The 21,632-nt window shown below is 38.1% G+C and overlaps 2 protein-coding genes across 6 annotated transcripts in view; one reads left to right on the forward strand and one right to left on the reverse strand.

The window, feature by feature from the left end:
* hpca (hippocalcin) overlaps nt 1-12,913 on the forward strand; it is a 33,382-nt gene extending 20,469 nt beyond the window's left edge. The window contains exons 2-5 of one of the 2 annotated variants that reach the window (XM_027175857.2): nt 4,012-4,159; nt 5,144-5,425; nt 9,745-9,850; nt 9,950-12,913. In XM_027175857.2, the coding sequence (XP_027031658.1) occupies nt 4,064-4,159; nt 5,144-5,425; nt 9,745-9,850; nt 9,950-10,047 (582 nt within the window). In that variant the 5' untranslated portion in view covers nt 4,012-4,063 and the 3' untranslated portion in view covers nt 10,048-12,913. The remainder of the gene's footprint in view (nt 1-4,011; nt 4,160-5,143; nt 5,426-9,744; nt 9,851-9,949) is intronic. The other variant, XM_027175856.2, reaches the window with a different exon arrangement.
* On the reverse strand, nt 12,159-21,122 carry tmem54b (transmembrane protein 54b). Of its 4 annotated transcripts, none has more exons than XM_027175850.2 (6): nt 20,947-21,122; nt 18,049-18,239; nt 17,556-17,615; nt 16,582-16,773; nt 14,817-14,948; nt 12,159-12,762 (listed from the first exon to the last, which is right to left on the reverse strand). In XM_027175850.2, the coding sequence occupies exons 1-6, from the start codon at nt 20,957-20,959 to the stop codon at nt 12,547-12,549; spliced, it is 804 nt and encodes a 267-aa protein (XP_027031651.1). In that variant the 5' UTR covers nt 20,960-21,122; the 3' UTR covers nt 12,159-12,546. The 4 variants fall into 4 exon arrangements, with proteins under 4 accessions (XP_027031651.1, XP_027031652.1, XP_027031653.1 ...); XM_027175851.2 differs by having other exon boundaries at nt 20,919-21,103; XM_027175852.2 differs by having other exon boundaries at nt 18,049-18,216; nt 20,919-21,102.
* Between the last annotated feature and the right edge of the window lie 510 nt (nt 21,123-21,632).

Genomic DNA, 21,632 nt, shown 5'->3' on the forward strand with positions numbered 1-21,632 from the left:
CTTTGTCCTTTGTGAATGTTGACACCCCCTCCAGCTGCCTGTCGAAACCAATCTGTCCACAGCGTCATTACAATATTACTGTACAAGCACCCCCCATCCCCACCCCACCACCCGTTACACACCCTTTCACAACTGGATTAGCAGTCATGATCCTGACCCACATAGAGGAACAGCTGTGTGTGAGATAAAATTGAATAGAAAGCTTGTCCTGGGTGATGAACAGTTGGAACACTTGGTCCAGAAAATTGAAGCTTGGCCATATTTAAAAAGAAAAGCCAGAACCAAACGGTGGATTTGAATTGACCTTCCACTCCTGTGTATTTGCTGATATTTTTTAAGAGATTTGCGATTTGCAGTCTGGCAGAAATCATAAAAAGGGTAAAGTCATTGATCTAGGTGATTAAAGCAGTGGCTCATGTACTGAACTCTCCAAAATAAGCATTAGGCCTGTTTCCAGAGTAAGCTGCTTCTGCTTTCTGTTTGTTGTTAATGCCGTCGTGTTTTCCCACATTCCCTTCGTGTTGCAGCTTTGATCCCTTAAACCTAAATATACCCACAAAGTCAGAGTCCTAAAGGACTTAGTAATGACAGCATACATGACGTCTACCGATCTGCGTTTATGGGAAATCCAATATTCAGCAATCTGAACTGGGGTCAAAGATTTAACTGTTATTATTTAACTGGTCAAGGGTGCATGTGGATCTGAGGGAGAAAGCACAAGTTAATAACAAGCCTCTGTGGTTTATGAGAGTCATTGCGTAAGAGCTGGAAATCCTCAGAGCCTACTAGACTGAGAGAGCTTTTTATAATTCTCTCCAGAGACCATGAGGAGGGGAACTGATATAGGACAAGCTATAATTATTAGCATAATCATAGTCATATGAGAATGATCATATTAGAAACAAAAGCTTATTAAAAGTCTTTGCTAATAAAAAATGCAAAGTGTGCTGTTACAGGATGTCCTGAAGTGTTTTATTCCGTTTATACCACTGCAACAATAAGACACTGTTATTATTTGCATTATAGCAACTATACATTTACTGAATTTGGCAAACATCTTTATTTATTACTCATTTATAAAGGTGAGAAATTGAGAGTTAAGGTCCTTGCTCAGGGGCCCAGGAGTGGCAGCTTGGTGGCCCTGGGATGTCAACTCACAACCTTCTGAATAGTAACCCAACACCTTAAACCCTGAGATATCACTTCACCAAGCACAACACTGATTCACTGAGTTACCACTACCCCCACATCCACTATACACTTTCGTTCCTTCACCAGCCTCTCTTTTTGAAGAGAACACGAGAAATCACACACCATTATTCACGTAATTTGTGCAATAACAGTCTGTTTCTTATTATGTGGAGTGTCCATCACAGAAGAAAATGAGATGTTGCTATAGAAACCATAACGTATGAGGACATGAGTATTAATATAAACCTGTGGCTTGGCTCGAAAACTAATAAATCAATTTATTAATCATCAGACTAATCAGACTTGCAGTTTTTGAGAAATCAACATCACTAATGCTTTAATTAGTTTTTACTTTACTTAATCTTTAATCCCATCTTTAACTTCTCCTTAGAAAACCTGCATGTGGCCAATGCATTGTGCTGGAAGCGTCTGGATCTTTAAGAATATTTGTGAACCACTCCTCCTTTCTCATCCAGCACTTCTTTCTCATGGCTTTCCTCGTGGTGTGTCTGGACTGGGATACGGAGGCAGCGTGGGCGACTGTGTTATTAATTACAGCAGATTCTTGGCTCCTGAGCTGCGACTGTGTTCTCAAAACATGCCATGAAAACATTTATCTCAAACAGCTTTTCCTTCCATCTTGTCTTTTGGTTCGCTGAATTTTTGAGTCTGTGTGAAAGAAACAGAGCCATTTTTTGAGTGGAAAAGGATGCAATTGATTTATTAGTAAACACACACAAATACAGAAAAGTATAAACACACTTTCAGTATTACGCTAGGCTTTGTAATTACTGACATCTTGAAAGAATAATGAGTAAAATGGTTGCATAAAATTGAGATTATACATAATGATTCTAATTTTCCATTCAAACAAGAAATATTTACTTCTCTTCAAAAAAAAAAAATAATTTCAAGACGGTTTTAAACGTTATCAAAAGCATATTGGAAGAAAATAATTTCCTCAATAATAGCCTTTCTCCCAAAAATATACATGTCAAAAATATTGACAGCATTAAAAATATGAAATCATAAATATTTCAAATAAAAGCATTAAAATTGTCATCTTTGATTTGTGTTTTTAGTAAGTTGCTCTGTCTCTTCTGATGAAATATATGATTGCACCCATATTAAAACATAAAAAAATGAGAGAGTGTGTGTGTGTGTGAGAGAGAGAGAGAGAGAGAGAGAGAGAGAGAGAGAGAGACAGAGAGAGAGATGATTCATAGCTTAAGTAGTGAATATTAAAATACAGGACCATAATTTTAAAAAAGCTTTTTAAAAGGTTGGAAATTTGCTAGGAGTAGGACTCAGAGGCACTTACAGCAGAGAGGATGGTGAGGGAGATGAAGAGCAGCCCAGAGATCACAGATTCAGATTTGTACAATATCACTTTTGAGTACAATTACTTTGTCCCTGAAAAAAGTCACTTATTTTTTTTACTTAACGGTTACTTCTGATGTATTTGTAATAGTTTATGGTAGCCAAGTGGTTAAGGTGTTTGGCTTACTGATGGGAAGGACATGAACTCAAATCCTAGGTCCACCAAGCTGCCACTGCTGGGGCCCCTGAGAAAGGCCCTTAAACTTCAAGTGGCACACTTGTATAAAAATGTAAGTCACTCTGGATAAGGGTGTGAGCCAAATGCCGTAAATGTACTGTATAGACTTTTGCAATTCTCTATAAAACCATTTCAATTATTTAAATATAAATGTATCGTCTTGATCTAAATTTTATTTTCTAATTTAACTGACAAACTTAGTTGTACAAGCTGTGGTTGAAGGATGTCATACGAATAAGCGGCTGTTTAGCTACCATTTCAATTGCTTCACCTTTTTAGACAAGAACATCACAGGAGATTAAACCCTATCAGCCTCTCTCTAAAGTACAAGTAACCTACTGAAGCACCTGACCATGGCAACAGATGTCGGAGTGATCCGTGTAAAGCGACAGCTAAAAACAGACAGAAAGTGCGCCAACCCTGTGAAGCAGCTAAACTTGATTTTACATCAGCAGCACAGAAAGTGTCTGAGGCTGAAGTGTCTGGAAACTGATTGCAGAATACACAGTGGAAGAGATGGATGAATAGGAGAGTGTAGAATCTACATCTTTTATTCAGCAGCTTAAGAAATTATGAATTGGTTTTGAAATTAATTGATTTTGTTGAAATGTAAATGAAAATATAAGTATTGAATGGTACACTTTGCTGGAAAGTAGAAATCTTCAGTAACTGCTATGTTCTGGTCTGGATTGTGACAGAAACACAGGAAATAAGGCAGAAGAATTCACCCTGGATGCAATGCCAGTCCATTACGGGACAATTTACACTTGCTTTCACTTTCAGGGGAAATTTAGCTTAGACAATCCACCTCATAGCACTTTTATGAGAGGTGTGAAAGAAACAGGGAAGCTCAGAGGAAACCCACACAGACACAGGGCAGAGGAGCTAAACACCACCAGACAGTAACCTGCGCTATGGACTGAACCCTGCTGTATCTACACACTCCCATAAGCTCAATATATAAATAAAAATGAAATGAAAAATAAAATTGGTCATTATCATGATGCGAGCCATAAAGATATCAGTAGAGAAATTCACCCTCACTGAGGTTTTTCCAGTAGTAGGTCTGCCACATCGTACTTTGATTTAAAAGGGGTCTGTGACGTCTAATTATGTTTAAATTCTCTGCATGGTATCTCGTGGTGTCTGTTCCTAATGAAACTCAAGCATGGTCTCGGTGCTGTAATGAGGTCTCTTTTCTGTTGGCATGTATGGTCATCTCTGCTTATTGCTCTGTACCCTAATTGGTGTGTTTATGCTAGCAGGTCTGACCCCGGGGTTGTGTCATTGCTGAGCACATACACACTCATCACCATGGGAAAGCAGAACAGCAAGCTCAGGCCAGAGATGCTACAGGACCTGAGGGAGAATACTGAGTTTTCAGACCATGAGCTACAGGAGTGGTACAAGGTAAGATAAAGCAGCTGTAAGAAATTCTTTTTTTATAATACAGGACCTATATTAGCTATTTCTAGTCTTCCTATATAAAGGCACAGATTTCCTCGTGTATTTTATGTTGTTTTGTATAGTGGACTTGGGAAATAACCCGCAGTAAGTCTCTGTATCTCGGGATCAGACACTGATGTGATGGCCCTGAGGTGAAGCCTTTGGAAATACCCAGATATGTAAATGAATTAGGAACCGTGTGCTGAAATTTAAGCTACACTGACTCAGGATGGCTAATGGGCAGGAAAAAGCTTAAACACTCTGACCTGTATTTTAATTCACAGGCTTCCCTCTCAGGGGTCGAAACAGGGCTTTGTCATGGCTTCACATGAGCGTGTTCAGATAATGTGTGTTAACACAGTTCATAAATCCTGTATTAAAGATCATAATTAAGGTTCATTGGGTAAAAGTGGGGCTGTAGTGATTAAAATGTCAAATAAGTATAAGCATCAGGAAGATTTGTTTGCTTATTCATCCCTAGCTCCTTTCCATTACACCCAAAGTCCTACCTCCTAGAATCCACAATAACTAGTACAGTTTATCTGCATTACTCCTATAGCCTGCTTGACCTGCAAATAAATATGATATAGACAAGACAATATTTGTATCATTATGCATTAATGCATAAAATTTTCCCATAAACTACAAATTCCTGAGAGTTCCTTTATATATATTTCTGATTCACTCTCAGGAATTTGTAGTTTATGGGAAAATTTTACTACAAATTCCTTTTTTTTTTATGCATTAATGCATTAATATTTAATGCCCTTATACTTTCTGTATGAAATGGTTTTTGAGTAAATTTGTTCGTTTCAGGGAAATATATAGAAATATGTAGAAATTCTTGTCCAAGGAACTCACAAATATGCAACCGGTGAAGGAGATTAGATCAAATACAGGAATATGTATTTCATTAAGCTATAAATCAATATGATTTTTTTTCGTTAGGGATTCCTTAAAGACTGCCCAAGTGGCCACCTGAACGTGGAGGAGTTCAAGAAGATATATGCCAACTTTTTTCCGTACGGCGATGCATCCAAGTTTGCAGAGCATGTTTTCCGCACCTTTGACACCAACAACGACGGCACCATCGACTTTCGGGAGTTCATCATCGCTCTGAGTGTGACCTCACGGGGAAAGCTGGATCAGAAGCTGAAATGGGCGTTCAGCATGTACGACCTTGATGGCAATGGGTACATCAGTCGTGATGAGATGCTGGAGATTGTGCAGGTCAGAGAATTTCTTGAGAAATGTTCATCAATTCTTTTGCAGTAGCACTGCAACACTACGCATGAGGCAGGAATACACCATGATTTGGGACAATAAATAGTAGTGTCTCAACATGAACACACTCAAATCAGAGAACCCATTGGAAACCCAGTGGACCCATAGCATTAATAAAAACCCTCACACAGACAGTAAGCTGATCTCAGGACTGAAAAGCAGAGTTTGGAGCTGTGCGTGGTGGAAACACTACCCATCAATCTACTGTAGTGTAGTGATTACTGTAGTGTAGTGATTACTACAAACATAAGATCAAGAGATGCCCTAAAAACTAGAGTAAGATGATCATAACATACCAGATTAGTGCCTGATATAATCATTTTAAACGTTTGCCTTCTTATCTGACATTACAATAAATTTTTTTGACAACACAATTTTTAATTTCAGGAGAAAAATTTAGTAAGTTTACAGTTCCAGTGATGTTGTTAATCTGCTGTTCCTCTGCTGGATGTTTGAGTGGCATGTGCCAGAGCGGCTGTGCTGTAATCTGCAATCTGCACACACTGAATATATGCAAGCAGTTCTGTTAGAAGTTTAAAATGTTTAAAATGGTGTTAATATTAATAGTAATTAATTAATATTATCTTTGGCTTCATTGATGAGGCAAGCACACACATACACAGACACAAACACACACACACACACACACACACACACACACACACACACACACACACACACACACACACACACACACACACACACACACACAAACACACACACAACCCTAACCTTAACCTGAATAATAATTAGCAAATCATTTGGCTTTTTTAATTTATTATTAAATTTGTTAGCTTTTTTAATTAAATCTTTTTGCCACAAAAAACACAGATAGCTAGACAGACAGGCAGACAGATATAGATGGATGGATGGAAGGAAGGAAGGAAGGAAGGAAGGAAGGAAGGAAGGACGGACGGACGGATAGATAGATAGATAGATAGATAGATAGATAGATAGATAGATAGATAGATAGATAGATAGATAGATAGATAGACAGACAGACAGACAGACAGACAGACAGACAGACAAAAATATAAATATTATCATGGGGACAAGCTACTTCCAAACTGTCAGCCATTCCCATCGCTGTATAGACATTTGGTTCCCATCAAGAAATTAAACATAAAACCTACTAGAGGAAGCATGACTACAGATTTTTGCTACTACATTGTTCTCCATAGTTCAGGACATCACTATTTATAGGCTGTTTTATTTGTTCAAATTTGTTTTAAATTCAGTTTCCAGCATTACACTGGCTACAAATTACATTTCAAGCTTCATTGCTTTTTTAAGCTATATGAAAGTAGGTGTAATACAATGTGCAAACAAAATACATCTGTGTATCATATTTTACTATTTAAAGATGTAGGAATCCTTAAAACGCACTGGTGTGAGCAATCGTGCTGCTCAGTTAGAAAGATTGACTCTGAAATGGGCTAGCCGAGTGAGATTGGATAGCGATGTGCAACCCGCAGCTCTGAAAGCAGTCTGTCACACAACACTGGGTATAACAGAGCTCACTCCACCACAGTGCAGGGTTAAATTAACATTTTATTTACTTTTAAAAGGCAACAAAAATAACTTGCAGGAATTAAAGGAAGCAGTAGTGGATGGGTTTTAAAAAAAACAGCCTGTACACATCTCTGAACATCATGTAAAGTCATATAACAGTGTTTTCTCGTTCATTAAAGGCAACAAAGGAGTATTTTCAGTGTAGGTTTACGTAGCTGGTGCGGTTTATGGAACTGTCTTCCTCTAGTGTGAAATATTAACAAATTACATTTAGCTTGCTTTCTTCATCTCTTTTGTGTTTGCCTCAGTGATTTTTTTTCTTTCTTCAGTCTCCACAGCAGCGTACCTGATGTACCCGATGGCTTTTATAATGAAATAGTCTAATCTGTATGGATTGTGTAATAGATTGGCAGGTCTGATTCACTAATTGTTGCCTGTCATAAGGCCATGTGTTTCATTAGAGTGAATCTACACCATGGAAAACTCAAATTTCTAAATTTAGACCCCATGCAGTCAGACTGGCTTGACATGATTCTAATAAAGGATGTCAGGCAAGGCTAACTGTATATTATCTTTGACTCTGCTTTGCGAGTGCACTTAGGTGTAGAGCTTGAAATGCTTCAACTTGTTATTTCACACACTCATTTGTAGTGGGAGTTCAGGAGCCTTTGCTTGTAGCCCTGAGAGAGGGGAAGTGCTATTAGTATGTGCTCAACGTGCACAGCTTATACTCAGCTGCAATCAGAGCAGGCAGTGCTCTGTGCTGAATAAAACCCCCTAGCCTGTGACCCTAGTCAGGAGATTTATGTAGATGTAGAGGGGGATGGTGGCAGCAGCAGCAAGTTTGCTGTTCCTGTACGGATTAGATGGTTAAATTTAACTGGGATCTATTTATCCCATCCCGTAGAATGCCGGGATTATCTGCAGGTTTAGAGCCGTTACAGTCGACCGGTGAGCAACGATCGCTTTTTTATCAGGAGCGCTGCTTTAATGTAGAGAGCACTTGAAGAGGCACTCCACTCTACTGTAACAGAAAGAGTGTTGAAATCGAATCATGAGTTTGAAGTCGATGCCATCTATATCCACGAGCAGAACTGACCTTGCTCTCTTAGTCAGAAAGATGGATTTCTGTGTCCTGTTGGTCATTTATTAAAATTAAAAAGTACATTCCATTTATAAATCCCCAAAAATGCTTAATATCATGTGCAGCTGCACAAGGTTTAGGTCCCACCCATAAATGTTTATTGACACATGATTATTAACACATGTTTTGTTTTCTCATGATGTTGTGTGCATTAATAGCAAGGTTCTCCGTCCATTTTCTTTGGAAATGGTGGTGAGAAAGAGGAACTTTTCAAAAATGTGAATAGTCCCAAGAGCTAATTTAGTTAGAGTCGATTGTTTTGCATGACTGATCAGTAATCAGTTGAAAATAGTCCATGCAGGAGATTCTGTTATAACGATGTGTTCAGGGCCAGCATGATGACCGAGTCCATGTGGGTTTCCTCCTGGTTCTCGGGTTTCCATCCACCTCTAAAACATTCCAGGTGGATCGGTGACTCTAGACTTTCCCTAAATGAGACTGATTGTGTAAACGTGCGTGCACATGGTGCCCTGTGACAGATTGGAGTCGCATTCGGGGTTTATTCCCATCTTAAACGCAGTGTTCCTGGGCTCTGTTTCCATAGTGACCATAAGGAGCTTACTGAAGATGCTTAATGTTGATGAATGAATGAGCTCACTAGTTCTGTTTCCATTTTAAAGCAGTTTTATCTGAAAATGGCTCTTAAGGCAGTTATCATGAAGCAAAATAGCGACATAGTCCTGAAAAACATATTCGCCCTTTAAAGGATGACAGAAGCGACTGTCAAATACATCAAACGTCATTATGTTGTGGTGATTAGTTTGCTGCTAGAATCACTAAATTAAACAAACACACAAACACACACACACAAACACACACACACACACACACACACACACACACACACACACACACACACACACACACACACACACACACACACACACACACTATTTTTAGATATTCTCCTGGGTGCACTGGGAAGAAAGGTGTCTACTCTTTTTGTCAGTTTTCATTCAAACACCATGTTATTAACATTTATGGAATTCGACAGATAAACGAGGCCTCAGAGCTCATCGTGGGCTGGCTCCAGTATACCGAAGATGAAGTAGCTGGCTCCATGTGTCTCAGATGAAGCATGTGTTGACCTTTACAAACAAAAATAAAAAGCAGCAGCAGATAACTGTGAATAACTGTGACCTATATAGGAATGTAAATGCAGGAAAATGACGTGTGGAAATGAAGTGAGTCTTGAGTAACTAATAAATGGTCAAACTTTGCATAATCAGAATGAGTCCCAGAATTAATATTTGAAGTATGTGTCGAGAAACAAATCCACAAATCCAGGAAACTTAATTAGAGTCTATAGCAAAGGTCAACAATAAACAAACACATAAAACACAATACATGCTGATCCATGAGTATGAGCAAGTGATATGACACACAGAACACAAACTCGGGAAAAGGCTTTAAGTAACTCATAGGATGACAAAACTTCACAATGAGCAATGACACACAGATGATATAACAAGGCAAACACAAAACAGGTAAACACAATCAGGTAACAAGCCAAATGCAGGATGAGGCAGAGAACAGGACCCAAAACAAACACTAGTCACATAATTTCTCCTCTTAACACTGTTAACATCTTTATGTATTCATGTCACAGGCCATCTATAAAATGGTGTCCTCTGTGATGAAGATGCCTGAAGACGAGTCCACACCAGAGAAGAGGACGGATAAGATCTTCAGACAAATGGACTTAAACAATGATGGTGAGATATGAAGCTGTGCTTGGAGCAAATCTTTAAAATGCGTTTGAATGTTTTTGTTTTTATCTTCCTCACACTTCACTTCTCTGTCTCTCCACACAGGTAAGCTCTCTCTGGAGGAGTTCATAAAGGGTGCCAAGAGCGATCCGTCCATCGTGCGGCTGCTGCAGTGCGACCCTAGCAGTGCCTCACAGTTTTGAGTCCTTTAAGAAACAAGCGCTCTGTGCATGAAGGTTCTCGTCTTTCATTGTTATTTGTGTTCCAGACGGAAGAGTTTTAAGGGGAAAAAAAAGTGCATCCGTTTTATGTTTAGTTTCTTTGAGAAGGGACACGCATACATCCGAAGAACAAAGACAACACCCGCAACGACGTCTTCTGTCTGCTGCGCTTCGTCTGTCCGTGTCTATGATGCCCATGGAACGCTCGGCTCACGGTGTTCAGCCACCAGTCTCCAGGCTCCTGGTTTTGGGAAGGACCGTTCCCTGGATATTGTGCATGCACTCCCACTCCTCTCTCTCTCTCTCTCTCTCTCTCTCTCTCTCTCTCTCTCTCTCTCTCTCTCTCTCTCTCTCCCTCTCATGTCTAGCTGTCCTGTGTTTATTTTGTTCTCCTCTTTTTGGTTTTCCTATAGATGTGTATATGCATATATATACACATATAAACGCATATAAAACATATTAGGAAGGTAGTGTAGATGCCTTTTTACTCAGACAGTATTATGTAGCTCGCGTAAGAATCCAAATCCGTTAAAAATAAAAATAAAAATAAAAAAAGAAATCCAGTAGACACAGTGGACTGATGGACTGGATGTTAGGATTTGTTTGCTTATGATTTTTCAGTTAGTACGAGCAGGCTGCAGATCCCGTTATTTCATTTTGCTTGATTTTTACTTTTTTTTGTACATATGTATTGTTTCCTTTAAGGTTATTTATTTTTTTCATCCTTTTGTTTTTTTGCACGTGTTGTTTTATATTGTGAAACTTTGATTTCATCTCTGAAAGCATCAGTGTTGCGTCATCAGGTCTGCTGCAGTAAACCACTGGTGAGCTTACTCTGAAACAAGACTTTTAAGTTCATACTTGCTGATTTGAGGCATGCGAGATGTCTTGTAACGTGATTGTCGAGGGTTTGCAAAACTCTGAAGGAATATTTCATGACCCCGACATTATAAGATTCTGTCTGCCATTCGATTTTAACCCAGAAATGAACCTTTTTCCTTCTAAGGTCATTGCATCAGGGGAAATGTTCCATGGTGTTTGAAATCCAATGCTTAAAACACATGTGTGAAAGTGAGCGTATTTTGTGCATGATTCCTGTGCATGTGTGTGCACTATCTTTATAGTTTCACTTTGTATGTGTTTTTGAGCCCGATTTAAAATTTAAAACCCGAAATCTGAAAACATCCACAAATATCAGCTCATCAGTTCCATTATCTGAAACATAACACATGCACAATCTGTTTTACGCATGCATTCAAACTAACTACTCTCCTTTTAAACGTGTTGCCAACAATTTTGTATTCACTGGATAGTTCAGTTTGCCCAGGCTACTGCTATCTCATGCTCTATTCTCATATTGTTTTTTTGTTCTTTCCTTTCCTCCAAACCCTTACTTATTTTTTTCACACCTGCAACTGATTTTTTAATCACAATATTGTAACACACAAAGTACTCATTTTAAAGTATTGTCATTTTAAAATGGCAGAAAAGAATGTGCAATGATTTATAATCACACCTCACTCTTAGAAAATTGATAGATATTATTTTTCTTATTACAAGACCAGAGGTTATCCCAGTGAGCGTTAGCTCTAAGGGCTTATTTCCACAATTGATTGAATGGGGTGTATGAAAATATCACTGCTTTTATCTCTCTACTTTGTGTCACAACATCTGAGAGAAAATTTCATCTCCCTTCGGTAACATTTCAATCCACCTCCTACGTCTTTTTGTGTGGTGACGGAGCTTCGGTCGCTCTCGTATCGCTTCACTTCCAGCTTCTTTCTAGCTTTCCAACTCATTACTTCCCGATTTGTACTGAGACTGTACCTTATTGCAAGATCTCTCATGTTGCATGAAAACCTCAAGTGAAGACATCATGATTGTCCCCCTCTCTCCCCCAACCTCTTTGCTGAAATTGATGACAAATATACTTGTGTTTCAAACTTTGTCTGGAGGTGATTTCAATAAGAATTGCAGCAAAATCAGAAGAGTCTGAGCAGCATCACTGTTTATTTGATACCGGATTGATCTACTTGATGTGTTACGTTATTTGGTGAGGTGTTTTCCCCCACTCATCACACAGTTCACACATCTACTGTATATTGAAAACTTTATTAAGAGACATCAGGATTGTTAAAAGACAAAAAAATTCACCTGAAATGAATAGTTTAATCTGTTTAGCATGTAATTTCTGCACATTATTTAAGTTCCAATTATTTATAAAAAAACACACATACAAACAAACACACACACAAGTTTTTCCATCCTGCCTGTTTTCCTCCCTTCAAGAAATGTACTTTAACGGTGGGGTTTTTTTTTTTTCAATTCAGACCAGCCGACCAGGACTGCAAATTTTATCAATAAACTCGTGTGGATCGCAGCACTTGTGCACAGATAACATGCACACTCCAATTTAATTTCCTTCCAAACCTCTGTTCAAGTAGCACCTGAGTTTGGTCAGTGTAACACAAAAGCTCATAATTAGATCCAGAAGCTGGCCCTGTTGACTGAGGCTCTGTTGAATTGAGACGAGGCCGCTCTGATCTGTGCCGAGCGGCTCGAGCTGTAGGGCCGTGATGCTCGCAGCAGCTCGTGCTGTTCTGGGGGGCGCATCAGTTCACGGTCTCCATGGTAACGGAGGGGTGGTGGGACATGGCAGGGGAGCACTGGGGGCACAGCTGCTCTGAGGGTCTTCACCTGGAAGAAAACACACACACACACACTATTACAGTACTGCTGCAGCATGAGTCATACATCACTGGCTGTGTATACGCCCAATTTCTCAGACACACAGGCATGCATGCACACACACTCTTAGAGGATTGGATTTTTTTTTTTTTTTTTTTTTTTAAAAACACTACTATTTAAAAATATCAGTGGGTGAGATGGGGTCAAAGCAGGCGGCTCATTTATTAATCTCAGCCAGAATATATAATAGTTAATTGGTTCTTGCACATTACATTTATAATCGTTGTACATACGATTTAATTGAGATGAATCGATTTCACAGTGACAGGTGGTACACACAAGTGGACAGAATTAATCTTAATAAATCCCAGTTGTTGGTTGTCGCCTTGTTCATGCCACTGAGTGATTATACAGACACGCCCACGACGAAGCATAGTTAGTACGGTACGTAGAAAACCCTTAAAATGTCCGTTTTCTGAAGCAGAAACAGATGAGAGTTGTTTTAATGCAGCATTTGTAATGTTTAATATTTCTATATGTGCTTGACAAATCCAATTTCATAGAATGGAAACTCATTCAATTGGCATAATGTTCCTGATGGCAGTCACAAGCCGCAGTGACATTTGGAAAACCCATGAAGGCTGTTTCACATCTGTTGTGCATCAGGGGGAACTGCAGGCAGGTTGGGCCAAGAGCAACGATGCATCCAACACAGCAATCACGAAGATGGGAAATACTTTTCTATATCCCTGGCTTCTCTCTAAAACATGTCTGTAGCCAAAATCTCTATAATCAAACGTTTTGGGAGCCAACTTGGATTCCAACTGATCCAAGTAATGGGTTCTGAAGTGAGAAAATCTAATCTCTGATAAACCTCTCAGAGCTCACTGCTAAGGAATTAGTTCAGTCTCTAAACATGTGACAACATGCACCTTCCTCCAACAAATCAACACTGGTGCATTCATTAACATGCTAACTCGCTTAGCCTTCTGAGACATGAGCCCAACCACAAACAATTAAATGTCATTAAACGACAAAATGTAATTATATACACACATGCTAATGAAAAATGTGATCGATTACAGCAGGAAATCGAGATAGCAGCAAGTTTTTTAAGCTGTGCATATAAATCAGCAAGCACGATATAATCATTGGAATATATAGTGTGAGGGGCTTGTGTGGTGGTAAAGATGATTCAAGACACAACATCTAGATTGTACTGCAGTTATGTTAAAGCCAGTCTGCTGTTTAGAAAACCTCAGGATTATGTTCAACAAGAAAACAAAACATGTATAACAACAAAACATGAAGAATTAATCATCTATGTACTGGAGGCCCTCAGCATTGAATCTACTCACCCATCTTTTGGTGTTCCTATAACAACAAAAAATTTTTCTGCCTGCACTGAGAACCTGAAAGCAAGCCTACAATTATAACTCAGATTCACATATAATAATATAATTTCCCATAACTGTATTTCTAATATGAGACACAAAAGAATAAAGAAAATCCCCAATGTTTTCATTATGTTGTCAAGGGCAACAAGGTGTAATTTCTCTACCTGAAGAGAGAATTATCTAAGTTCATAAGGATAAATAAAAGACTAGGACTCTGCTTTTGTTTCTGTGTTGACTCATGAGATTCAAAATGATTTAGAAAATGATAAAATTATAGGAACTTTAGAAAAAAAACTCAATTTGTTTTCATTGGATTGTTGTCCAGTCTGTATTACAATAAAAAGTACAGAATAATAATACTGGTTTTAGGGCAATATTTATATATATATATATATAAAATTTTAAACTTTTTATTGTAATACAGACTGGACAACAATTCATATGTATGTGTGTGTGTGTATGTACACACACACACACACACACACACACACACACACACACACACACGACCCTCAGTTTTGACCCACTGTAGAATATAAACATAAAATAAAACATGGCATATACTTTCTTTTAAATGTAAATTGCTCAACTATGCAGGCAAATACTAAGGATCGTGAGTAAGCTGCACACAATCGGAGTAACCATGTATCACATAGTGTTACACACCGATCCAGTCTCGCAGGATATTCTTGTTTTACGGCGGATGAAAGAGATGGAGGCGGCACAGCAGCGCCCGGAGACCACGAACTCCACCACACTCATCACAATCAGTGGCACCCACAGGATCAGAGTGGTTCCCTGAGAGGAAAGAAAGAGAGGAGACTGCTGTCTGTGTGCGTGGCCACACATGATAGCATGGCTTGATGAACAGTGACCAAAATATGTGACAGCAACAATTTCAGCCTCAGTGCTAACAATCAGCTCGCATGGGGCCAGCCAATAAGCAGCGAACAGAAGAAGAGGGCATCATTTCACAGTGATGAAAAATACGCTCTCGAAACAAGAGCCACTCTGTTCTGGTGGAGAAGAGCTGCTGTGAGAGCACACAATTTGTTTTCATCCAGCTTTTTCTAATAGGACACAGGAAGAAGAAAGAGAAAAGGGAAAAATGAAACAAACAGGGGGGATTTCACTGTTTCATTAGGTACAATGATTTGTTAAAGAAAGGTTGGAATTCCATGGTCATGATTCATCTCCAGGAAAGATAAAGGATTACATAAACAACATTTCTGTAATATTGCAAAATTCATTCATACATTTGTATAATGCTTTTTTTTTTACAGCAGACATTGTCACAAAGCTGTTTAACAGAAGTCGGGATGTGGATTTAGATTCAGCAAAATTGAAGCAGGATAATCCTGTCTATTGCAAAAATATTGGCACTCTTCCTTTGTGTTAGTACTGAATGAATTGTGCATATTTTGAGTTAAAATAAGCATGTCAAATATAAGACACTGGTACCTTCTTGATGAAGGTTTTATCTGGTGTAGGGGGGAAAAAAAGATAATAGAATATAAAAAATATAGAGAAAATTTGTTTTCTGGGTCATAACTGATATGAAAACTCCAACTACACTGTTACACCACTAGGGAGCAAAATAGATCAATAGTCAGGGCCATAAATTCAGGTTACTGTGCTAATGATCTAATTCTTCTTTAACAAGCTGAAAATTTGATTTGATATACAACTGTAAAATCATAATTTGGAGATATTTTTCAGTAATTAATTGGATCTCTTTAAATGTTTTGTAGGCTTATTCGCTTAGGCAAGAGGAATTTACTGATAAATGAAGACATTTAAGAAGAGTGGTCAGTGTAGTAAATATATAAATCTAACCTAATGTTTTTACCAAGCTCACTTGAAAAGGAAATAAATGTAATGTGGCCTCTCATAAAAAATGGCACACAAAATTAGGAAATATTAGTTTAAAAAAAAAAAAGGCCAGGAATGACTGTAAAAGTAACAGTAAGTAAGTGGCTTGTTTATGGTATATTGCTAGCCCTTGAAATGTGCCTATACTTCTGGAGTCAGTGTTTGTATAGTGTTTCTCCAATACAATGTGGGTACTGTAATGGCATTTATTTGAATGAATAATAAATATGCTTCCTATTGACCATGATGTAACCGGTAATATCATTATATTTGGCTCAGTAGTGCATGAAGTACATAACCACTCTCTTCCCAACATTTCAGCAAACATTATTACCTACTACCAGTTCATTTTTCATCCAGTGCACCCCAAGGCTTATCCCCCAAGGTCTACTTTAACCAAATTAGATCACAATTCACAGTCACTATCCCCATATTATGTAAAGAATAATCATGTATCATCATCTAAACTCCATTGGACAAAGGAGATTACAATAATATGTCATTTGCCACAGTGATCTACTGTAATACCAGACTATTCAGTGTCTGACCAGTTACTCACATAAATGCGTGTGGGGTCAAAGGGACACTCATAAGTGATGCTGAAGTAGCTCATGTTGTCAGGTAAGTTGCAGTTGAGCAGAAGGCCTTTAGTACCGTTAATTAGAGTCCAAACCAAAGCGACCAGCAACCCAACGACTGATGCAGCAGCCAGCACGCCCCCTACTGCACTCAGCACGCACACCCACCATGACTGAACAGACAAGGTACAAACAGATCAATGAGACAGGCCTCAGAACATATTAGTGACTAACATTCAGACAGTAGGACCAAACACACTGAATAATCCTGTTCATTGTTCAGTTTCTAAACTGTTATATTTAGAACATCATTATTAATACCCTTTTTATTACACTAAAGCTTTGTCAGCAGTCATCTATACAGTGTGCATGTGCTCTTCTGTCGATGATGTGAGATCAAGGTGAATCGCAGGCAACTTGTTATAGCAAATAGTGTGAATGAGCTGCTAGGCTAGGAATGATAGCAAAAATAAATTAGAACAAGAGCATTAAAAAAAAATAAAAAAACATTTATGTTACAGTTCTAACTACTGACAATAATCTGTAGCAATTCATTGGATTTTTTTTCTATATGTAATGTATTTTTAAAAAAAAATTAATTCCTTTTTTATTTTTGTGCTTTGTTTTTGTGTAATTTAGGCTACCATGCTCCCCTTTTATTTTATATCCTCCCCTTTTTAATTAAGCTCATCTTATGTTTCATTTAGACTGTTTCCCCACTTATTTACTACATTGAGTTGCATCTTTAAATAACAAATATATTACTTTACTGACTATTAGTGTCGAGTTCATGCACCACAAGAGGGCGACACCGCCAGCATAAACAAATAACACAAACCCAAAGTTAAAATAAATGTGTGTGAAATGTGGGCGGGATCATAGAATGTACTTTAAGTGTTGAACTACAGCTTGAATGATCAGATGAAGAATTACAGATTCCTTCATTCAGACTTACCAGAACTCGGTTCTTCTCATTTCTAGAAAGGACTATAGTGAGGATTCCAACCAAGATTCCCTACAGAGGCGTAGGGAAAGAAACACACGAATAGATAAAGGACCAAATTATAGCTGTAATATTTCTAATAAATTTATTCTGTTCAACTTCAACCCTGCAATAATTGTAAGATGGTGGTGGCTACACATGACTCAGTGAGCTTGAAGAGGTTTTAAAAACATTTTAAAAAAGTATCCGTCTTCAATAGTGGGGTGTTTAGATGGTAGCCAGAGTAAGTATTAATACACAAAAACAATACCTACTATGATTACATACAAGCCATCCAAATGAAAATAGACTCATGTATGTAGGGAATGAATCAGTGCATCAAGGTCTTCTTATCGTCCTGATTCCTTTCAGACCACACTGCCCCTAATAAGGACGTCTATTGACACTGGATATTTGTGCTCACTGGGTTGAGATGGAAGTGTTTGTTTGCTCTGGCATGTCTCACCACGAGGCCGGCTGTTAGAGCCAAAATGTTGGAGATAGCATACTCCAGCGTCTGGGTGTTTTGGCCGATATGCCTCAAAACCGTGCCATGGACAAGGGCCGCCAAGAGGAAATTCAAATGGCCCACCAACACCATACACAGCCCCATCTTCATTAGAACCTTGGGCCCCTGCAGAGTGGCACAGGACACTCCTGAGATAGAAACACATACACACCTCTTAACTGCTATAACTGACAGAGGTTTTGACAGTTTCCTTAAAACTCCATTAAGTCATATATAAATATTAGATCAAAAAACATATTAATAAAGAAATCTGCAGTTGAACACACCTAAATTCAAAACTAATATTGTTATACTTAGAAAGAGCTTTGAAAGTGACATCCTATATGTGCCTTCATCAGACACTAGAGCAGAAATCATGCATGTGCATACAGTGTCTGGCTTTCATGGCAGTGATCACAGAGCCGGATCCTGTCTGTGTTGAATATCCTAAAGCTCAGACATATACTGACTGCTTCAAATCGAGTCTCTCACAAAGTCAGTAACCTAGAAACCACTCACTAATCACAAAAGCCCATTTACTTTGTTGACTGAAACATACCAGGAAAACCAAAAAGCAATGAGTCACTTTCTAATAAAGTAATAATTTGGAAACATGACATGGCTCAGCAGGAACCAATAACCTGAGACATCAAAACTTGACTAATGCCCTCCAAAGGAGCCCTCGCTCTAGTGACTTGTCAGCATCCTCAGTCTTAATTGGGAGAGTGCAAAGATGCTGTAACTTTTGAGAGATTTTTCTGTACTGATAAAAGATCATGACTCCCCTGTAACATTTATGCTAGTATTAATTACATGTCCTCACCAAGTTGTTACTCTAACCCAATAGTGAACACCTTTACAATAAATATACGTAGCTCCTAGTTTAGAAGAAAGATGGCAGAGTCTGTCCATTTCTAGATTTGAGTGGTGAACTTGCTCCTAAATGTCATTCTTTTCTGCATGCTAATGTCATAAGATGCAGATCATGCTGTGCAACCACAGGACTGGCTCTTACAACACCCCAGAACACAGACCCCATTTTAAGGTTTACCCACTAAGGACAAGCCTATGCTTTGACATTTCTTTGGACATTAGTTTCTTCAGATTTTAAGCAAGTCAGTGAAGGCAATAGGATATGACCATAAAGCCAAAATGCATCCGTAGAACCTAACCAAGCAGCAGGCTTACTGGGACAAGGTCAATCTCTTCTCAAACATGGCAGCAAGTGATCCCAATCAGTACGTTTACATACAGCCAAATAATGTGGAAGTAGCCCGGATTGACAAGCCTTCATGATAACAGCTCGATTGAATAAACTGGAATTTTGATCAGAACGTGTGATGGTGTAGAGCTTAAATAGATACCTGATTAAATTAGCAATGTAAATGCTTGAAACTGAAATGCACCCATGTAGTGTTGTAAAAGTGACATATGGTGCTCTACACGTCTGAAGTTTGTTAGAAATATATGCACTGCATGAATAAATTAATCATTTAAATCATATTGAAGTGTTTGATGAACATATTAACTGTACTTTCAGAATCTGCAACATAAGACCATAACTAATATGAACTCAGAAAAGAGTTTCTTCACAGACAACAATCACACAATAACAGACATGAAGTATGTGGAAGGCTTAGCAAGAACCAGAAAATCTGTGCTACTGATTTCTACTTTAATTCAAAACATAAAATTACCTGCTTGCTATTGAATGAATGTCACAGCTAAAGGCAAACATGCTTAATATAGTCTATACGTTTAGAAACAAGCTAAACAGCTGATTTACTGCATGGACTGCCATATACATACAAATACATACGTAATAATTGTGCTTGGCTTCAAAAACCTTGTGAAAAAAAATAAATTTTTAGAACTCAGAGTCCTAAAAAAGAACAGAACTCTATATCAACATGGCCTTACCCTTTACTGTATTTAGCAAAGCCTATTGCAACACGAATGCAATTTAACTGGTTTGTTAAGTATGTACACAGATGACAGCCATTCAAAACACAGTAAGGAGAAAGTTCTCAACAAATAGTGGTCATTATAAGGTCTTCAATTTCACAAATTAAGACAGAATATCTCCAACTGGCTACAGTGGAAAATAGCTAAAGCCTTGAAATACAGACTTTAGTCTGAGTAGATTATTTTCTGTCTAAAGTCACAGCCTATTACGTTTAGTATTGATCCTTCACTGAGGTCAGTGCAAAGACTGCTTTATCAAAAATGTCATTTGGATTAATCATTACACATTCAATGGAACACTGTGTTTTGTTTTGTTTTTTTATCTCAGAAAGTCTTCAGTGATTATTAAAGAAAATCTACTGGTAAAAAAAAAGTGCTGGTAATTATTTACATCATTTAGCAGATGCCCTTATCCAGAGCGACTTACATTTTCTCATTTTTATACAACTGAGGGTTAAGGGCCTTGCTCAGGGACCCAGCAGTGACAACTTTGGTGGATGTTGTAATCCGAATTAACAACCTTCTGATAGGTAACCCAATACCATAACCACTAGGCTACCACATCCCCACATGAATTAGGAGGCTATAAGGATTTGTTTTGGTGCAAAATTTCCAGCACAATTATCACACACATCAAGGTGTACCAAATGAATCAGAACACAGATGCAGGCTTTGCAGCATTTATTTATCTGGAATAAATAAATAAATAAATCAAACAAACAAACAAACAAACAAACAAACAATCTGCAGTAGCTCCTTCTCTTTCTGGCAAAGAGTGGACTAATAAATGACTTGGTTTAACCTTAATAAATCAGTGATCAAACTTTTAACAGTGATTACAGTAGTTAAATAACAGACCTTACCTGTATTCTGCATATATGTGGTGCTCACCTGAATTATCCATTTTATATTGCGCCTCCAAAGGCGTTTAAGACTATAAATAAAGTCATACACGAACTTCCAGCACGACGTCGGAAATGAACACAAATCTGCACATGAAGCTCCGCACCTGAGTCGGTTCTGCAGCTAGAAAAGCACAGAAGTGCGTAAACTCAGCTGATAGAAATAGTGCGCATGCGCTGAAAGATGCCTTTTTTTTAAATGCCAGACAGGAAAATGTTATGGAAAATGACTCTCTGTGATTCGAATCATTGGGCAGTGACACTAAAATAACTCGAATCTGTGAGTCACTGATTCACTCAGGTTCAGTTGTCTCGTGTAGATGACTGGTATTTAGTTTGTCGTATTTTATTTATTTATTTTTCCAAAAAGTTTTTTTTAATAACGTTTATTACCACCATTATTGCTTAACTCATTAACTCCATTCACTCTTATTAGAAGCATAAACGTAAAAAAAAATATTATACCTTATATATTCATATATATTTATATGTATGTATCAAATGTATTTTTCTTCCTTCACTGATGAATGCACTTTGAATACTCTTTTTTTTTTATCTTGCAGTTCATTTTGGTTCAAGATTTGCTGTATTATTTTATCCCATATGGTTATGACTATTTTTAAACTCAGTGTAAGCAACAGGTGTAAGCATCACATTCTAATGATTCTGTGTAAG

The sequence above is a fragment of the Tachysurus fulvidraco genome, chromosome 24, assembly GCF_022655615.1.
Source record: "Tachysurus fulvidraco isolate hzauxx_2018 chromosome 24, HZAU_PFXX_2.0, whole genome shotgun sequence".
Taxonomy (NCBI): domain Eukaryota; kingdom Metazoa; phylum Chordata; class Actinopteri; order Siluriformes; family Bagridae; genus Tachysurus; species Tachysurus fulvidraco.